This window comes from Brassica rapa, chromosome A05 (assembly GCF_000309985.2).
Source record: "Brassica rapa cultivar Chiifu-401-42 chromosome A05, CAAS_Brap_v3.01, whole genome shotgun sequence".
NCBI lineage: Eukaryota > Viridiplantae > Streptophyta > Magnoliopsida > Brassicales > Brassicaceae > Brassica > Brassica rapa.
Window position 1 is genome coordinate 7,804,405 of NC_024799.2, and position 17,676 is coordinate 7,822,080.

Consider the following 17,676-nt stretch of genomic DNA (forward strand, 5'->3'; position numbering starts at 1 on the left):
GTTTTTGTTTTGTACTATTTTGTAAGGTGTTGTGTAAAATGGATTCGTTCCAATATCGCAATAACTATTGGTTCCCACTGTTTTGAAATTGATACTCTCAAATTACTAATGGGCTTTTAAGGCCCATTTATTAATAATAGCCCATAGCAGCGGGAGTGTAAGCACCAAGTGCTCTAAATCACAAATTTCGAAATTTTTTGAGAAGACCGTTTGCTCCCTAGATCGCTCGCTCGCTGCATCGTCGTCCTCGATTTCCCTTTTTGCGAATTTGATCAGTCGCGCCACAAAGATCCTTCGCCGTCGCCGTCGTCTCTGTTCCGTAGGAGAGATTATCAGTTTTCCGTTTCGATGCTCCAATCGCCGTTTTCGAGACGCGGTTAAGATACTGTCGAAGCCTCTCGAATTTTTCAAAGTATCTCTCTATCTTCTCTCTCGATTTTGTAGTTTATTTCGTAGAAAAAGAAAATTCAGCTAAATGCGATTGGGAATCAAAGTTAGAGATGAATGTTAAGGAAACGCAAATCTAGTTACGTAATCGTCGCGTAGTTGCGATTGAGAATCTGATTTCGAGATCCGTGTGCAGTCGTACAGCTGAGAACCGGCGTTGTTAAAGAATGCTGCAATGGATGGGAGGATCGAGGCGGAAAGTAGCCGCTGTAAGTGACTTTTGCTTCTTCCTTCTAGTGATAACTCAGAATCAGAGAGATTCATATTATAGCTTGGGTGAATATAGCCTGATGTTTTAGATGAGTTTGATTTCTGACTTGTTGTTTGTTCTCTTGCATCTTTTGGGGGCATTCAGTCGCATACATCGGTGAAGAAGAGGTGTGTAAGCTCTTATTCTGCTGTTTACGATGTGTTTTTCTTCAGCAGCATATGCTTCACTCACACTGATGATGTTGTAGACATTTAGTGCTTACTCACTTTAATTTCTTCTTTGTTTTGAACTTGTAAGGCAAAAACAATACTTTGAGCAGAGGAGAAGACAGCAGCATCAGTTCACAGCTGGGTCTGGGAGCTGTAGTTACGATAGGAACAGTAGTAATCAACACCAGTCTTTGGATATTCTCAATTTCATCAGCCTGTCAACTCCTGCTACTCCTGAATGCAAACCTTCTCCTCCAGAAGATGGTAACTATATGCTTGTTCAAGCTCTCATTCTGAGTGTGGACCAGTGAATTAATGCTCCGAGTCCTTACATATAATTCGATTTTGCTCTCTTCCTGTTTGTGTCATTTGTTAGTGAAACAAGTAGTGGAAGATCGGGATGCTGGTTTCCACAGTCTGAAGGACAATATTACAGGAGTAGGTAAAGTCTCCAAACTCATGATCAAATATGATCTGGTCCTCTTCGGCTTATGTAGTATGTGTGATGTTACAGGAAGTTCATTTAACAATAAAGCAGAAACTATTCCCTTAAAGAGGCAAGTCAGTTTTTCTTTGTCTTGCTTTCCTGTTATGTGACTGCCTAAGTTTTGTTTTTTCTTAATTATTCTTTTGCTACTGGAACTGCATGTCTGATAGAAATGATATGCTTCACTGTCTTATAGGATTTCGCTTAGTCTCCCTGACAACCAGACAAATGATTTTAAGAAAGAAAACACAACAGCGGATCTGATGGGCGGCACAGAGCGGAGTAAGTATTCAGTATAACATAGCATTTAGAAACTAGAAAGGTTTACTGTTTTCTCGTTCTTGTACATAAGTAGATAGTTATGTTTCATTCTAGTCTGACTTCCCTATCACTTTTCACTCTGTGCTCATCCGAATCTGAGCCATGGACATTGTACCTTTTTCAGAGTTATCCGTCTTTGATTTGGTTGGTGATGATTACACAACAACCAATCGGAAAGAATGTTCTCCATCTGAGCCTCACATGGCATTTTCAGTTGAAGGTATAGGAAATCTTATGTTTCCATGTGTACCTAAATAATGTTAAGACGAGATTTTTACTTTGCCTTCCTCCTGTGACTCTTACTTTCTCCATCCAGGTTTAGGTAAAATAAACACGGAAACTCCGCCTAGTTCTCCACAACCATCAAGCAGGTGAGTAGCATTCACGACTTTGTTTGTACTTACCCCTATTTTCATTATGTTTGTTTCCCCTTTTGTCTATTTGTACTGTTTTCTCTTACATGAGAAGCTAATATGTACTGTCTAGGATATAAATCAGTGATTGTATTTAATTTTTGGTGTAAGAAACTTTGCGTACGGGTGCTCCTCTCCATGGAATGATTCCGGTCAACCTATATCAAACGTCAGGGAAAGGCTCAGCGACTTTGAGAAGGAAAGGGTAACAAAGTCTCATTATCTTATCTTTTAGCTGTCTTGTTTCATTTCTGAGCGTTCTGGAGACCCAATTTTTCAATCTTCCTCTTACAGGACATTATTGAAAGTAGCAAAATGTTCCAAGATGACAAACGTTATAGGTCTCCCATCGACATACATGCTACATATGGGGGCACAAGTCAAAAACTGCGCACTTCCACTGATCACTTGCACAAACCATATATCAGCGACTCAAGAGGCTACTTCTGTGACACTGCAGATTTCAACAAAAGCAGGGTCTTTGATGAAAACGAGTGGAATGGTAATTCTTATGCAAATTGTTTTTTTTTAAATATATTTTTAGCACAACTCGCCATCTATGCAACTCTAATTATCTCACTTATTTTCTCTTAGTTACTCACGACCATCTACCTTCTGTAATCTACAGAAAATGGCTTGATCAAAGTAGCATGTCAGTTCGTAGTAAATATAGTATAACCTGTAATGAACACAGTTTCATGTAGTGTAACGTGAACACCACATGTAACACAAAAAATTCTGGTCCAAGATCATATATGCATCTTGTTTCTTTCTTTCCTAGTGAGATCAAATACCAAAATGTATGAATTGTTTTCTTCTTCTTACCTCATCAGCTAAACCCACCTTTCCAGATGACGGGGTGGGCAGATTTTACTGGAAGGACCAACAGCCACGTCAAGAGGAGAGTTTGAACCTTAATTTCAACAATTATGGAAGGGATTACACTGGGAGCCGCTCTTCTGCAGAACACCATGCTACAAAGAAGAGGTAGTTTTCAAATTCTCTCACTTCGTCCCTCTACGCATAGTGATTCTGTAACTTTTGACATTTATACTCTTTCGTCTCTAGGGATTACCTGGAAACGACCTGGAGGTCCAACATCGAAGGTGGGTTTGGTTCTACTAAATTAAGAATAATAGCTGCCTTCATATATACTTTTTATCAAGGAACTTTTATTTGACTATGTAAGTTGTCTTCATAGAATAAATAGTCTAAGCGTATGCCGTTTTAAAATTTCATTGCTTTACATCATTCTTTGGAAATTCCTAATACCTTCCATTTGATTTACTTCACTTTCGTTTTGTATCTGCTAGCTTACTCTGTTGTTGGAGTCTGAAGTTGGAAAAGTACTTTTTTTTTTGAAACACTTTTTTTGAAACACATATCTACTTATTTATTGGATTTATAGGGCGTTGGCCTATTTATTTGGTATATCCTTTGTTCTTCCTTCTTTCAGGTTCACCAGTTCGAAGACCACAGTGTCTAGAAAGGGCCATCGATCATCCGAGTTTTGAAAAGGAAACGTAAGTCAGATCCTTAAAATGCGTCTAGTCATATCTGAACTAATGACTGAAACTTTTTGTAAATAACATCGAGTTATTTTCAGAACCCTCGCCTTTAACTTTGACAAAGTATTTGACCCACCGGTTTGGTCATCCGTTGTACTTGAGGAAGACAAAGACAACCATAGCTTGCGTAGGTAAGCAACTACAATGTCCATCTTTCTAATTGTGTTTCATATGCTTGAGATATACTGACACCTATCACTATTTCTAACAGTGAAGAATCTTGCTCGTCTAGTGCAGGTATGAACCCTTTTCTAGAATTCTTATGAATCATATGTTTTCATGTTGACAAGATTTGTTTTTCCCCCTATTTATTGAACCGTCACTGTCCCTGAATCTTTTCAGCTTGGGCCAATGAAACCTCCATTTCACATGAGACCAATACAAGACAGAGGAAAGGGGAAATTGATTCTTTTTGCAACCTTGGAAACAAGAAGTATTTGAATAATGGCCTTTCCTATGAATCTTGGGAAGACTGGGATGTGGATGATCAACAACTGAAGAGAAAAGTTGGGTCTGGAAAGCAGGTCAGACTATCAAACCCAGGAAAGTTGAGATCTACCAGTCATAGAGACTCCTCTTCCCGTGGTGGTCTCGACGCCCCTTACAATTGGTTTGCAGAAGGATTTACAGCTGCAGGCATAAGCTCAGGTTTGTATCTCACTTATTTACCCTCAAAACATCTTCACTGGCCTAAAACATAATCATTATCTTGGCGATCTCTCACATTAAAGTTCCTGTTTTTGACCTCTGTCACAGATATTACAACCGAGAGAGACAAACCATATCCTTTCCTAAACCCCGTTGTTGGTAGCTCGCACCGGCGTCAATCTCGAGCCCCTGATTCTATTCCGGAAACATGGGTCCCTAAGTTTTCAACAGAAGGCAGTGGATATGGTGATGATGAACACAACTACATGAACTGTGTATCAGCAAACCATAAATCTAAACTAGCAGGAGACGTCTGCAGTTTTGGGAGTGATACGTTATCAGAGAACGATAATGAACAAAGCAAAGAAGTGAATGATCCAAAAAATCAGGGAGATGAGACCTCATCATCCGTTGCAAAGAGCCTCTCAGACGAAAATGAGTATGTACGGTAATCACTTCTCTATTAATTCAGACAAATCTGTTCTCCCATAATCCAATGCTTCTGACACATGGAGAAATTTTCATTGTTGTTAGATGTAACCCGAACAAGGAGGTTGTGAAAGCTCGGCATCAAGGAGACAGAGGTAAATTGAATTTCGTTTCCAAAAAAACTCCATTTTTCTATTATTAGTGGGATTACAGTAAGCTAACACATGAATCTTGGATATGATCAGGAGGAGAAAAGACAAGTAGAGACTCGCACCAACAAATGATAATGCTGGAAAGACGCACGCTTCAGTTCGTTTGTTTAAACAAGACATTGCTCCTTGACTCTTTAAAAACTTAGACTTAGGTAAGAATTTCATACTAGTATTCTTGTGTCTTTTATTTCAAGTTATCTCGAAAACTGAAATACGTAAATAAAAGTTCATGTTGCTTGGGCATAAGGGAATGTGCAAATTTGGCATACTTTTAGTCGAGGGGTTACACAGATGTAAAAATCAACAATATGTTGCCCATACAGGCGTTTAGTGTTTGCGTTTGCACCTATTCTTAAATGCAACTGTATTTGTTAGTCACATTACTCGCGTTCTGTCTATACTATTTTAAGATGCTTTTGCTGTGGTCCTGTGGATAAGCGCAAATACCATCACATAAAAATGTTTTGACCAAAGTTAGTTAGGGATGATTTTGCAGTGTGCGTGATGTGAAAGTTTAATCTTTTGTACTTTTACAAGGTTCCAAATAAGTTACTATAGATCTATAGTAAGATATTAAGACAGCCTATAGGGCTTAATTATGACATCTTTGTTCTCATAATGGATATTGGTGTTAATAAAGTTAGTACCTTTTCTTTAAATATGTTGCATACTTTAATTATATGGGGGATAATGAGATTCCTTGATGTTAGTATTATAGATAAACCGTATACTTTAAATAACAAGAGAAAAATTAATGTCTATTTGCAAGCTGGGAACGTGAGCCCCAGTTACAGCTTTATGTTGTGCATCAGGCATTATTGGAGTTTCTATCACTTGATTTTATTTCTTAGATGCCGTCCTAAAATGTCATTGGATGTTACTTACATTAACAATACCCTAATAATATTTGATTATACATAAACATTAACAACAAACAAAAATATTGTGGTTTGTTTGTTTCTCATGTGCAAACATGTCTGGTACGAGATAACACTTGCTACGTTAGTCAAGATTAGCGTGATGACAACTATGTCAAGAAGAGCTCTCACATGGCTAACACATAAAAATTAGCCTAATCATATCAAACTTGAGAAATTAGTTCTTTGATCCTAATATCATATATATGTAATTTAAACTAAATTATCTTTGGATTTAATTTTCATAGGCTTTGCTGGTTTATTTATTATGAATATATAGGTTATCCGGGTGCTTCCTGTAATTTCAACAACTTAATTAAGTGTTAAGTTTCGAGATTCGAGATCATTATCAGTTGTAAAATACTATGGCAAGACACAGAAGTTAATAAAATATTTTGATCTTTATAGTTGTTTCAGATTTATAATCAAATTGTACTTGTGTGATGTCAATATAATCTAACGTAGTGGTTCGGAGTTCGGACTATACAAGTCCGTTTCATGAATTAGTTGTGAATGAAAAGAATTTAATACAAGGATAAGGGGAAAGTGTCAAAGTGGCCCTGGGATGATTATCTATCTCTCCTGCATGCTAAAATCAAGAAGAATTCCATATATTATTTATATAAGAAAAAATACATATGTAAACATAGAAAATGGCAAAAGAGTACATATTTTGCTGTCACAAAAAAAATTCCATATAAAATTAACGAGAACAAGAAAATAAAATATATTTGTCGCGGACACAGCCACTTGTTTCATCCGAATTAATATTACTCGTTCTGTCGTTCAACAGGAGTCGTGACTCGTGAATTGGTGCGCGCTACTACGAGGTAGAATGGGGTGAAAACTGAAAAATAAACGTCGTAGCATAAATAGCTAGTGGAAAGCAGAAGCAACAAAGATTCCAACAAAAAAAAAACACGTGATTAAAAAACATGGTGTCAGTTTAGTGAGATTTAGATTTGTTTTTTATTTATCAAAAATTAAAAAAAAACATCAAAAAAAATAATTAAAAAAACATTTTACTCTATTTTTCATGGTAGACAAGATATACAGATACATGTATATGAATACCCAAAAAGGTGTGTATTCTATAAAAAAACATGTTATATGCAAAATACTAATTTTTTTTTTTTTTTGGTAAAAATGTAAAGATATTATTACCAATTTTCAATTTTTGACAGAAGTACAAAGACTACAAGAAGCAGATCAAAGAAAAATAAAAGACTAAACACCAACTCAATCTTAAGCTAACACAGGGACAGACTCAACAAGCAGAACCCGCTACCCGGAAGCCTCACCTAATCTGCACCACCGCTTGCCACAAAAGAAAGAACCGCAGTTATAACGAGAGTCGGAACCCGGTAAATTTGGCCCTCCCCGATGATCCGCTCTTAAGGATTGGCTCGACCAAGAACAGCTCGAGGTAAACAACATTAGAATCCGCCCACGCGACCAGACATGAACGCTAGAGGCCAAGTACGCCTGCGTCAACAAGACTGAGCAATTATTGGACGCAAAGCCCCAAGGAGCCATACGACAAAAACCTGCACAAACATGGGGTTAGAAGTAACCGCAGCTCCACCCTTAATACTCCGAGCTACCACACACGAGCCGGATGAACACACCCACAAGAAACACAAAAAACGCCCGGGCGCTAGGCTTCAAGTGCTGGGATGATGGGTTCAAACACGAGAAGCGACCTACCCAAATGACAACCGGATAAGAGAGCCTCGACACACACAGTCTCTGAGAACCAGAGAACTGACCGACTCGAACGGAAAACGGAACAGAACAATGAAGAACAGCCGTAAAACAGGAGGATACTCGATGAGCTTCACGCAATGGAAACCAGCATGAGCGCTAAGGGGAAACGCCATGACCAGAGGGGGACAAGCAGGTAACAGACACTGAGGATCCAAACCCAAGCCATAGACGACTTCTCGTCAGATACTCAAACGCCAAGGCACACGCCAAATCGAAGATCGCCGGAGACGACACACGACGCATCCGAACAGGCTTACAGACGCGCCGATGGAGAAGAACCCCACCGAACCTACTGAGCAAAGGACAACCAGAAACCTCCCTACAACGAGACACCACGCGCAGGGAGAAAACACGCGCCTCCGATCATCTCCACCAGGACACGAGAAGAGCCGGGATACATGTGTAAGAACAGATCCAGAGTGAAGTAGCCTCCTTCATGACCACGCGCTACAGACTGACCGGGATCCGCCGTAGATCTAAGAATGAAAATCGACCAGCAACAAATCCCAACCCCCAAGAGCCGACCCTAATCACCATCCACCGCTACACCTACCTCGCAGTGTCACCAGAAACTCAAGACGTCCGCCTGCTTCAGCCTAGGTTCCTCCGCCGGCGAAGCTCGAAACCCCAGGGACACACGCATATCGGAGGCAGCCAGAGGAGGAGAGAAGAGCAAAAGGAAAACAAGAGATAAGGGGAGAAGCAGCCCTCCGGCGACGGCGAAAGGGACAACCGCACCGGAGGCAAAACGGAGATGCTTGTTGGTGTGAGAGCAAAAGCGAGAGAGAGAAGAGAGAGGAATTGTTATGTTTTTGTTCTTCTTTCTAAACAAAATACTAATTTCATCTTCTGATGATGGTTTATTTAGGATAATGTGTTAAAATACATAGTCGATCGGAAATAGGAATACAAATCTAGATTTTTAGAGTATTAGTCAATACAAAAAGGTTCACAAGGGAAAACAAGAAGACGTTCAAAGTCTTCTTTGTGTGTGTTCCATGCATGGCATATTGGCATTCTAAAATTTATGAATGACCAAAAAGGTTAAAAAGCATAAACAACTACTGTAATTAGAAATTTATCCCAATTTGGAAGAGAAAATACCTAAAATCATATAGAAGAATATATAATGAGAATATAAAATTACGTCATGATATACACCTATTAATCATGAGTAATATATATATATATATATATATATATATATATTTTTATGATAAATAGTAGGGAAAGATATGTATATCTTATTTTCCAAAAAGTTGAAACCTACCAACTGTAAATCATGTAAATTAAAAAGTCAAACCAAAGTCTTTCATCGAATGTATGTTAGTTTGGTCATAAAGCGGCGTGTGCTCTCTCTCTCAACTCAACTCAACTCAACTCAAGTGTCGTGCATGCATCTCTCTATCTCTCTCCTCTTTCTCTTTTGCATGCTCTAATCCTTTCCTTCTCTCTCTATCTCACCCATAGTTTTAATTTCACATCGAAAAATTAAAAGAAAAAAAACAAAAAAAGAAAAAAAAATTCACCCAAGAAAAACCTCGCTGCCTCCTTCTCTTCGCCGTCACAGTCCTCTCTCTCTCCTTCTTCTTCTTCTCGCCGTGGTTTTCACTCAACCTCCTCCTCCTCCTCTGATCTTTAACGCGACTTGGATTGACCACGTCGATATGCATGTTCATGACTAGTCTCTCCTCCAATTCACGTCGATTCCACCTCCGATTCGTCTTTCCCTTCCTCTTAGGGTTTTGAGATTTGGAAAAATCTTGAGTTGAGAGGATGTTTGAAGTCAAAATGGGGTCAAAGGTGTGCATGAACGCGTCTTGTGGCTCGACCTCTAGTGTCGAATGGAAGAAAGGCTGGCCTCTTCGATCTGGTGCCCTCGCTGACCTCTGCTTTCGCTGCGGGTACCTCGCTGAGTCTTCTTGTTCTTTTACTACGTATATGCTTTCTTAAATTCATAATTAACTCAATATTAATACATGATTTAACTTTTTGATTTTGTAATGATTGTGGTTATAGATCGGCTTACGAGACGTCTCGGTTCTGCGAAACATTCCATATGGAGCAATCTGGTTGGAGGGAATGCTATTTGTGCAACAAGGTTTGTTTGTTGTTTCTAGTTCTTTATTTCTCTGTAATGTTTGGTTTGATTGAGATTGTGTAATGATGACAGAGACTTCACTGTGGATGCATTGCCTCTAAGCTCGTGGTTGAGTTTATGGACTACGGTGGCGTTGGTTGTTCCACCTGTACTAACTCCCATGTGAGTTTGTTGTTTCTGATGATTCTATCTTCTTCTGCGTCTTAACGATTATCTTTTCTTTGCAGAGCAAGAGAGGTGAGAATCCAGGTGTGTTTAGCAGATTACCAATGAATATGCAACAAACAAACGGAGAAAGTGGAATGAGCATTGACGGAGTAGTAAGAAGCGAAGCTAATCTCTTCTCTCAGCCACTAGTCTCTGGGGATGACAAAAGAGAAGAGTTCACGCCTCACCGTGGCTTTGGCAATCTCATGAAACAAGATAACAATGTCACCACCACTGGGTATACGCACGAATCATCATCATCATCCCCTGCACAGCCTTCTTTGAATATGGCTTTGGCAACACTTCCTTACAGCCCATCTTTTGCAACCCCCGTCGTAGACGGGAATAAACTCATGGGTGCTGGTGGTGGTGGTGTTGCTTCTTCTCAGTCTCACCTTTTCCAATGCTCAGCGTCTAGTATACTCCAAAAGCCTTCAAAATCTGTTCTTGGAACTCCTCCTCCAGGGACTAGCAAATCCGCTCAGGCCCGGATCGGTAGGCCTCCTGTTGAAGGGCGTGGGAAAGGCCATTTGCTTCCTCGGTATTGGCCTAAATATACTGATAAAGAGCTTCAGCAGATCTCTGGAAAGTATCCTTTTCCTGCTTATTTTCCTTGCCAAACATTTTATTTTAGAGACTTCATGTTTTTCCTTAACAGTTTTTTTTTAGTTTAAATTTAAACATTGTACCTCTCTTTGAGAAAACTCTTAGTGCCAGTGACGCCGGTCGCATCGGTCGCCTAGTCCTTCCAAAAGCCTGTGCAGAGGCATACTTTCCTCCCATTAGTCAATCAGAAGGCATTCCTCTAAAAGTCCAAGACGTGAGGGGGAAGGAGTGGACCTTCCAGTTCAGATTCTGGCCCAATAACAACAGTAGAATGTACGTCTTGGAAGGTGTCACTCCCTGCATACAGTCCATGAGGCTACAAGCTGGTGACACAGGTACTGTTTTTTACCTTCATATGCTTCGGTGAAATTAATTTTATTGCTTATATATAATATTTTGTTTTATATTGTAACAGTAACTTTCAGTAGGGTTGATCCTGGTGGGAAGCTAATCATGGGTGCCAGGAAGGCAACTTATACTGTAGACATGCAGGGGTGTGGCTTCGCCAACGGTGCCTCGAACGAGGACACGTCATCGTCTGGTGTTACTGAGAACCTGACCTCCATAAATGCTCCTTCTTGTCCGTCGCAGATGCTTGAAGGTCTGCCTGAGCATTTGGGGTCGCCTCACGGTGGTAACGGCGTGAAGAAGAGTGAGATTAACGGAGGCGATGATCAGTCACGGGGTAAGGAGAAGAAGAGGACAAGAACTCTGGGGGCGAAAAACAAGAGACTGCTATTGCATAGTGAGGAGTCTATGGAGCTGAGAGTCACTTGGGAGGAAGCTCAGGAGCTGCTTCGTCCCTCTGCTAATGCAAAGCCTACCGTTGTTGTCATTGAGGAGCATGAGTTCGAGGAGTTTGAGGAACCTCCTGTCTTTGGAAAGAGGACGATAGTTGTTACTTCAAGACCTTCAGGGTAAAAGTTCTGACTCTTTCTTTCACTTGTCAAGTCAGGCTTACAAGCGGTTTACTAACGAATATCTATGTGAAGCAGTGAACAAGAACGATGGGGATCTTGCGACGACTGCTCTAAATGGAGGAGGCTACCTGTAGACGCTCTTCTCCCAGCAAAGTGGACATGTTCAGACAATGTTTGGGACAGTAGCAGGTAAGAATCTCCAAGATCGTTTTGTTCTTGTTGAGTTCTTGTTACTGTAATTTGATATAATACCATTGGTAGGTGCTCGTGTTCTGCACCGGAGGAGAGTCTAAAAGAGCTTGAGAATGTTCTTAGAGCTGGAAAAGGTATAACTTGGACTCTCATTAAGATCTCAAGAGTCATTACACTAAGTGTCTTTGTGTATGTTTATTTTTAGAGTACAAGAAGAGAAGAATTGGGGTAAGCCAGACAGCGAGAAATGAGCAAGAACCATCGGGACTAGATGCGCTAGCGAGTGCAGCAGTTTTAGGAGACGCTTTAGACGAATCAGAGGTTGCGACCACGACGAGACATCCAAGGCACAGGGTTGGATGCTCGTGCATTGTGTGCATTCAGCCGCCAAGCGGGAAAGGTAGGCACAAGCCCACGTGTGGGTGTACAGTGTGCAGCACCGTGAAGAGAAGGTTCAAAACGCTGATGATGAGGAGGAAGAAGAAGCAGTTGGAGTGCGATGGAACAGCAGCAGTAGATGAGGAGAACAAGGAAGGAGTCGAGCCTGAGAAGAATGAAGGAGAGAAGGAAGGGAGGATAGACCTGAACAGTGATCCTTATAACAGAGAAGACGCTGAAGCTGTGGCGGTGGAGAAACGAGAAGAGAGTAAAAAGAGTGAAGGAGGGGTGAGTTGGGGTGTGTCTCAAGGCGGCGGTGTTTTAGGAGAAACGGAGGTAGGAGGAGGAGAGGCTGAGAAAACCACCAGTGAAGAGCAGAAAGTTACAAGCTGATTTGGAAGATACAAGAGAAGAAGCTAAACTCGTAGCTACTTTGTATTCATATATAATGTTCTCTAAGGAAGACACCAAGTGGAGAAGAAGAGAGTGAGAGAGAGAGGTACAGTTTTGTGCTTGGCTATGTCATAGGTTTATTAGGAATAAGCTTCTGGTCCAAAAGAACAAGAATGGCAATCTTCTTCTTTTGTGTTTTTGTTTTGTTTCTTTTGGCTTTTATGGTATGAGGTGAGTTTGAGAGGGTGGGTTTTAGTTTTGTATCCATTGATCTAAGGCAAAGATGGAGCTTCGGTGTTTGGTGATGAAACAGTTGAATTTTTGTTGTTGTTTTCATCCTTACATGGAAAGCATCAATTAGGTTCAAATTATAGATTCTTCTTCTTGATCCATTTTACAAATGTGTATTGAATTTCTACATGGCCAGCAAGCATTTAAGAGAAAAAAGCAGAATACAAAAAACAAAAAAAGTGAAGTTCACTAGACTCGTTTATGGTATGGTTTCTACTCTATTACTTCTATACGTAGGAACAACTATGAGCGATTTATAAACAGTTTTGTAAGGGGTTTTTTCCATTTTTGTTGTTACAAAGTTTGCAAGTCTTTTTCAAAGTAGAAAAAGTTTTACGGCCATGTCTTGTCTGCTGAAGAAAAATTGTTTTTGTAAGCTAGAGAGAGTATACAGGTCGCATATCATCAAAAGCACGAGTGGTCTAGTGGTAGAATAGTACCCTGCCACGGTACAGACCCGGGTTCGATTTCCGGCTGGTGCAATGAAGAGCTGTGATGATATAAGGCTTTAGCTATGGTTGGGTCCATCGCATTTCTCTGATTAATCCAGATGTAATGCCACCATTTGACTGAGCTCTTTCATTTTTTTTTTAATCCTTTTTTGTGATTATATAAATTCTAGTCATGCTATAACTATATACTAAACACACTTGTCGAGTGTACACTTTCCAGGAACATATCTACCCCATTGTAAAATATAGCTTCTGTTAATTTAATTCAGTCCAACAAATATGATTACAATTGACAATCTCACAAGGCCCTTATTAGCACCCTTGGCTTCATATTTGGTAACATACTACTCCAATTATTCTTTGTATGTTTCATTTTTAAAATCAACTTTCAGTGTACATCTCGTATATCTGGAAATCTGTTTTCTCTGGTTCATTTCGAGGCTGCTTATTTTAATTACACTGAAGAATGATTCCATGTGTCTAAGTTGGAGGAATTGGTCAGGTGTCATCATGATTGTATTTGTGTAGAGACAGTTGGAATATTCTGTGTGTCAGGGAATTAAGGAAACCTTTTGCTTTCGCATTGAAGAATCTCTGCTTTTAGTTCTTCATTTCCGTGGGAAACTCCAGCCATGGTAACAATTTTTTGTGCATCATCTTGTGGCATATAGTAATTGTTGGGGTCAAAAACGGTTACGACGGAATTACCATCCGAAAATCCTCAGAGATCGTATTTCCGAAAGAGTTAAAGAAGGGATGTAATTTTCGTAAAAATAAACTATACGAGGTTATTTCTACGAAGAAGTATTCTTTGGGATTCAAACCAAACGATCGTCCCGCTCGGTCACTACGTAGCAACTAAGCTCGGGCCAAAGCTCGGTCGCTACGTAGCGACCGAGCAATCGTCCCGCTTGGTCGCTACGTAGCGACCGAGCTCAGCCAAGCTCGGTCGCTACGTAGCGACCGAGCGATCGTCCCGCTCGGTCGCTACGTAGCAACCGAGCGATCGTCCGCTCGGTCGCTACGTAGCGACCGAGCGATCGTCCCGCTCGGTCGCTACGTAGCGACCGAGCGATCGTCCCGCTCGGTCGCTATGTAGCGACCGAGCTCGAGCCAAAGCTCGGTCGCTACGTAGCGACCGAGCGATCGTCCCGCTCGGTCGCTACGTAGCGACCGAGCTCAGCCAAGCTCGGTCGCTACGTAGCGACCGAGCGATCGTCCCGCTCGGTCGCTACGTAGCGACCGAGCTCAGCCAAGCTCGGTCGCTACGTAGCGACCGAGCGATCGTCCCGCTCGGTCGCTACGTAGCGACCGAGCTCGAGCCAAAGCTCGGTCGCTACGTAGCGACCGAGCGATCGTCCCGCTCGGTCGCTACGTAGCGACCGAGCTCAGCCAAGCTCGGTCGCTACGTAGCGACCGAGCGATAGTCCCGCTCGGTCGCTACGTAGCGACCGAGCTCGAGCCAAAGCTCGGTCGCTACGTAGCGACCGAGCGATCGTCCCGCTCGGTCGCTACGTAGCGACCGAGCTCAAGCCGAAGCTCGGTCGCTACGTAGCGACCGAGCACTCGTTTCGCTCGGTCGCTACATAGCGACCGGGCTCGAGCCAAAGTTCGGTCGCTGTGTAGCGATTGAACCTTTCCGAACATCGATACGACACCAGTCTTTGCATTCTCGTCAAACCTTCGAATGCTATCTCCCGAAGACCGTAGCAAGCTCAGTCTATGTTTCCCGCTATTCTAATTCATCGATCAAACTTCGCGGATTAGAAACCGCGGAAAACTCGTAGTAAACGTGTCGAGTCGGAAGACGGCCCAAAGGGACCTAAAACACGACTCGAGGCCCATCCTACGATTTTTCCTAACCAAAAGCCCGTGAACCACAGCATGGTTCGCGCTTGGCCCGGGAAGAAGGATAAATGTCAAGTTTCCGCGGATAAATACGGAAGTTTTGAAGATAATTGTGAAGATCGGGAAAAATGGAATATCTCCGTTTTTATGCTATGACGGCTTAAGGGCAGAAGAGTAAAAGCGTAAATCGACCTTGGAGCTAGTATATAAGGAGTCCTAGGCGAGGAGCACAAAGGAGAACTTTTTCAGAGCAAACTTAGCACTTAGAGCGATTTAGGCAACTTTCCGTTTTTGTTATTTCGAGCTGCGACTCAATTAGGTTTAGCCGTCTTAGGGTTGCTAGAACTAGGAATCTCGCCGACAGCTCTCGAGCCCAGGCTTATACCTTGTTGTAACGCTCATACGCAGATTCGGAATAAGACCTATTTTGCTCTCTTTTCGATTTCTTATTTTTATCGTTGTTATTCTCGTGTTCTGATTGCTTGACGTGTGGTAATTAACAGATATCCGGGTCCTCTGGGAAACTAGGGTTTTCTTAGTTTCCTTATTTAAACGGAAATCGACAGTGCGAATTTCGGTTCCCACAGTTAACAGTGGGAAACTAGGGTTTTCTTAGTTTCCTTATTAAAAGGCTTTTGCTTTCGCATTGAAGAATCTCTGCTTTTAGTTCTTCATTTCCGTGGGAAACTCCAGCCATGGTAACAATTTTTTGTGCATCATCTTGTGGCATATAGTAATCTCACAATCTCTTGCTAGTATTTGAGCCTACAGAAACCACTATGACAAAGCTGGCTTTTTGGTCGCATTCTTTTTTATTTCTGGTGGCATTATGGTATAAAGTTCTTTTGAGCACAAGCCTTTTAATTTAGCGGAAACTACAGATAACGCAAATAATCTATTGATTCTTAAAATACCTAGAATAGTTACCTTTTTGAAATCGTTGAGAGTCGGAAGCTCTATCCGAGAACCTAGAATAGTTGCCTTTTTGAAATCGTTGAGAGTCAGAAGCTCTATCCGAGAACAAGGGTAAAGAATAAGCTTTTAAGCTCTGAATATAATTGCAATAAAAAGGTAGTTCAATACATTAGACGTGAAGTCTATATATAAGAACCGTAAAACAAATATCTAATATGAAAAGGACTTATCTAACTAATAAGAAAACCAATAACTAAAAGATAAACACAAAAGCCAACGTAAATAAAGGAATAAGCTCTATCAGTTTAGTAATGAACCAAGCCGAAACCAGTGAGGATGCGCTGCATCACCTTCTGATCCCAGAGGTGTGAAAGAGATGGAACATAGAAATATAGCTCAATCAAATTCATAGTTATTCAGTATATTAAATGGAATACTATCCATTAGTATAGCTTTTTGTTTACCTTCCAGCCGGTGATATCATGTTTCTTAGCCTCGTTGTATTAAATTATATCAGATGACAAAACTAGCAATCATCATCCTCTGTACTGAGTGTCTTGGAGACCATATCTCAGAAAGAGATTCAGGTTAGCACATCACTGATATTACCCAACTAGTGCATTTTTTGTTTTTGTTTTTTTGCTATTTCTTATGTATTATGATTTGGTTTAGAAATGACTTGTGGCTTCACATTTAACTAATAAGTACATCTGCCAATACTTTATTTTGGTTTTACAATTGAATGGTTTACCTATCTCGTGAGACTTTCCCCTTTCTTATGTATCCTGAAGTTCTTTTCCATTTTCATCCTTATTTTTTCTCGGCATAGTTTCATGGTTCCATACTTCCATTAGTTCATCAAAAGATTTTTCTGCTCAAAATGTTTCTCAATGTGTTGGCCTCAGACCTGTCTTATCACTGGTAAGTTGTGATATCCAATCTGTTGATGATTATTTATCAAAGCACCAGTGGTCTAGTGGTAGAATAGTACCCTGCCACGGTACAGACCCGGGTTCGATTCCCGGCTGGTGCATTTAGAGCTGTGATGATATTAGGCTTTGGCGATGGTTGGGTCCATCGCATTCTACTGATCTTATCGGATGAGATTTGCCGTACCCTGAGCTCTTTTTCCTTTCTTTTTCTTTTTCAACTATGTTCTTCACATATTGTTCATCTCTGTACTCTTAACAATTTTACTGCACTATCTTCTTTTTTCCCTCTTAACGTTGCCATATAACTACCTTCACTGTCTTCTGATTAGATTAAATATTTAAACACTAATATAACAATTTCCCTCTGATGTAAAAAAACATATAACAATTATCCTCAGATTAGGTCTATTTTTTTATAAACAGCCCATGTTGTTTACAAGATTGTCAAACATAAATACTCTTCTTTATGGCAGTAATTTTCTTTACACAAAGCTTTGCATCTTTCATTCTTTTTCCTACACATAATTTCTTCGGCTTTCCAACCATCAGTGAGAATCACATGCTGACATGCATATGATGGACCATAACGTATCCCGGATATCATAATGTTTTGCGTTTTCAGTTGCAGAGCTAACCAATTCTGACCGGACTGGTTTGCACAATATTGTGCTTAATCTTATGAAAGCATCCAACTTTACTGTCATGATTCAAACAACAACAGGTCCCTACCAGAACACAGCTGGGTCGTGGTACATGATGTCTTATGCTTTGCTCGGTGGCCAATACCGGAACACAGATCCTCCCGCAATGTT

At 40.8% G+C, this 17,676-nt stretch overlaps 2 protein-coding genes and 3 non-coding genes across 8 annotated transcripts; all 5 read left to right on the forward strand.

Moving 5' to 3' along the window:
* The first annotated feature begins 188 nt into the window (after positions 1–188).
* On the forward strand, positions 189–6,888 carry LOC103867955. Of its 4 annotated transcripts, none has more exons than XM_009146051.3 (20): positions 189–412; positions 584–656; positions 803–825; positions 956–1,131; positions 1,244–1,309; positions 1,382–1,424; positions 1,551–1,636; positions 1,800–1,895; positions 1,992–2,046; positions 2,200–2,293; positions 2,383–2,590; positions 2,940–3,075; positions 3,157–3,194; positions 3,545–3,611; positions 3,695–3,787; positions 3,868–3,893; positions 3,999–4,304; positions 4,413–4,752; positions 4,839–4,888; positions 4,979–6,572. In XM_009146051.3, the coding sequence occupies exons 2-20, from the start codon at positions 615–617 to the stop codon at positions 5,089–5,091; spliced, it is 2,058 nt and encodes a 685-aa protein (XP_009144299.2). In that variant the 5' UTR covers positions 189–412; positions 584–614; the 3' UTR covers positions 5,092–6,572. The 4 variants fall into 4 exon arrangements, with proteins under 4 accessions (XP_009144299.2, XP_009144300.2, XP_009144297.2 ...); XM_009146052.3 differs by having other exon boundaries at positions 190–412; positions 2,922–3,075; positions 4,413–4,747; positions 4,979–6,888; XM_009146049.3 differs by having other exon boundaries at positions 190–412; positions 2,922–3,075.
* Positions 6,889–9,052: 2,164 nt separating this feature from the next.
* LOC103867956 (B3 domain-containing transcription repressor VAL1) lies at positions 9,053–12,803 on the forward strand. Its single transcript, XM_009146054.3, has 9 exons — positions 9,053–9,533; positions 9,649–9,730; positions 9,803–9,892; positions 9,958–10,526; positions 10,607–10,878; positions 10,959–11,460; positions 11,539–11,652; positions 11,725–11,789; positions 11,861–12,803. The coding sequence occupies exons 1-9, from the start codon at positions 9,406–9,408 to the stop codon at positions 12,424–12,426; spliced, it is 2,388 nt and encodes a 795-aa protein (XP_009144302.2). The 5' UTR covers positions 9,053–9,405; the 3' UTR covers positions 12,427–12,803.
* Positions 12,804–13,128: 325 nt separating this feature from the next.
* Positions 13,129–13,199, forward strand: TRNAG-GCC. Its single transcript has one exon. It is a non-coding gene; the product is annotated as a tRNA-Gly (tRNA).
* A 3,695-nt stretch (positions 13,200–16,894) lies between these two features.
* TRNAA-GGC lies at positions 16,895–16,965 on the forward strand. The gene has a single exon. It is a non-coding gene; the product is annotated as a tRNA-Gly (tRNA).
* A 4-nt stretch (positions 16,966–16,969) lies between these two features.
* Positions 16,970–17,057, forward strand: LOC117134527. Its single transcript, XR_004458712.1, has one exon. It is a non-coding gene; the product is annotated as a small nucleolar RNA snoR114 (small nucleolar RNA).
* Positions 17,058–17,676: the final 619 nt, after the last annotated feature.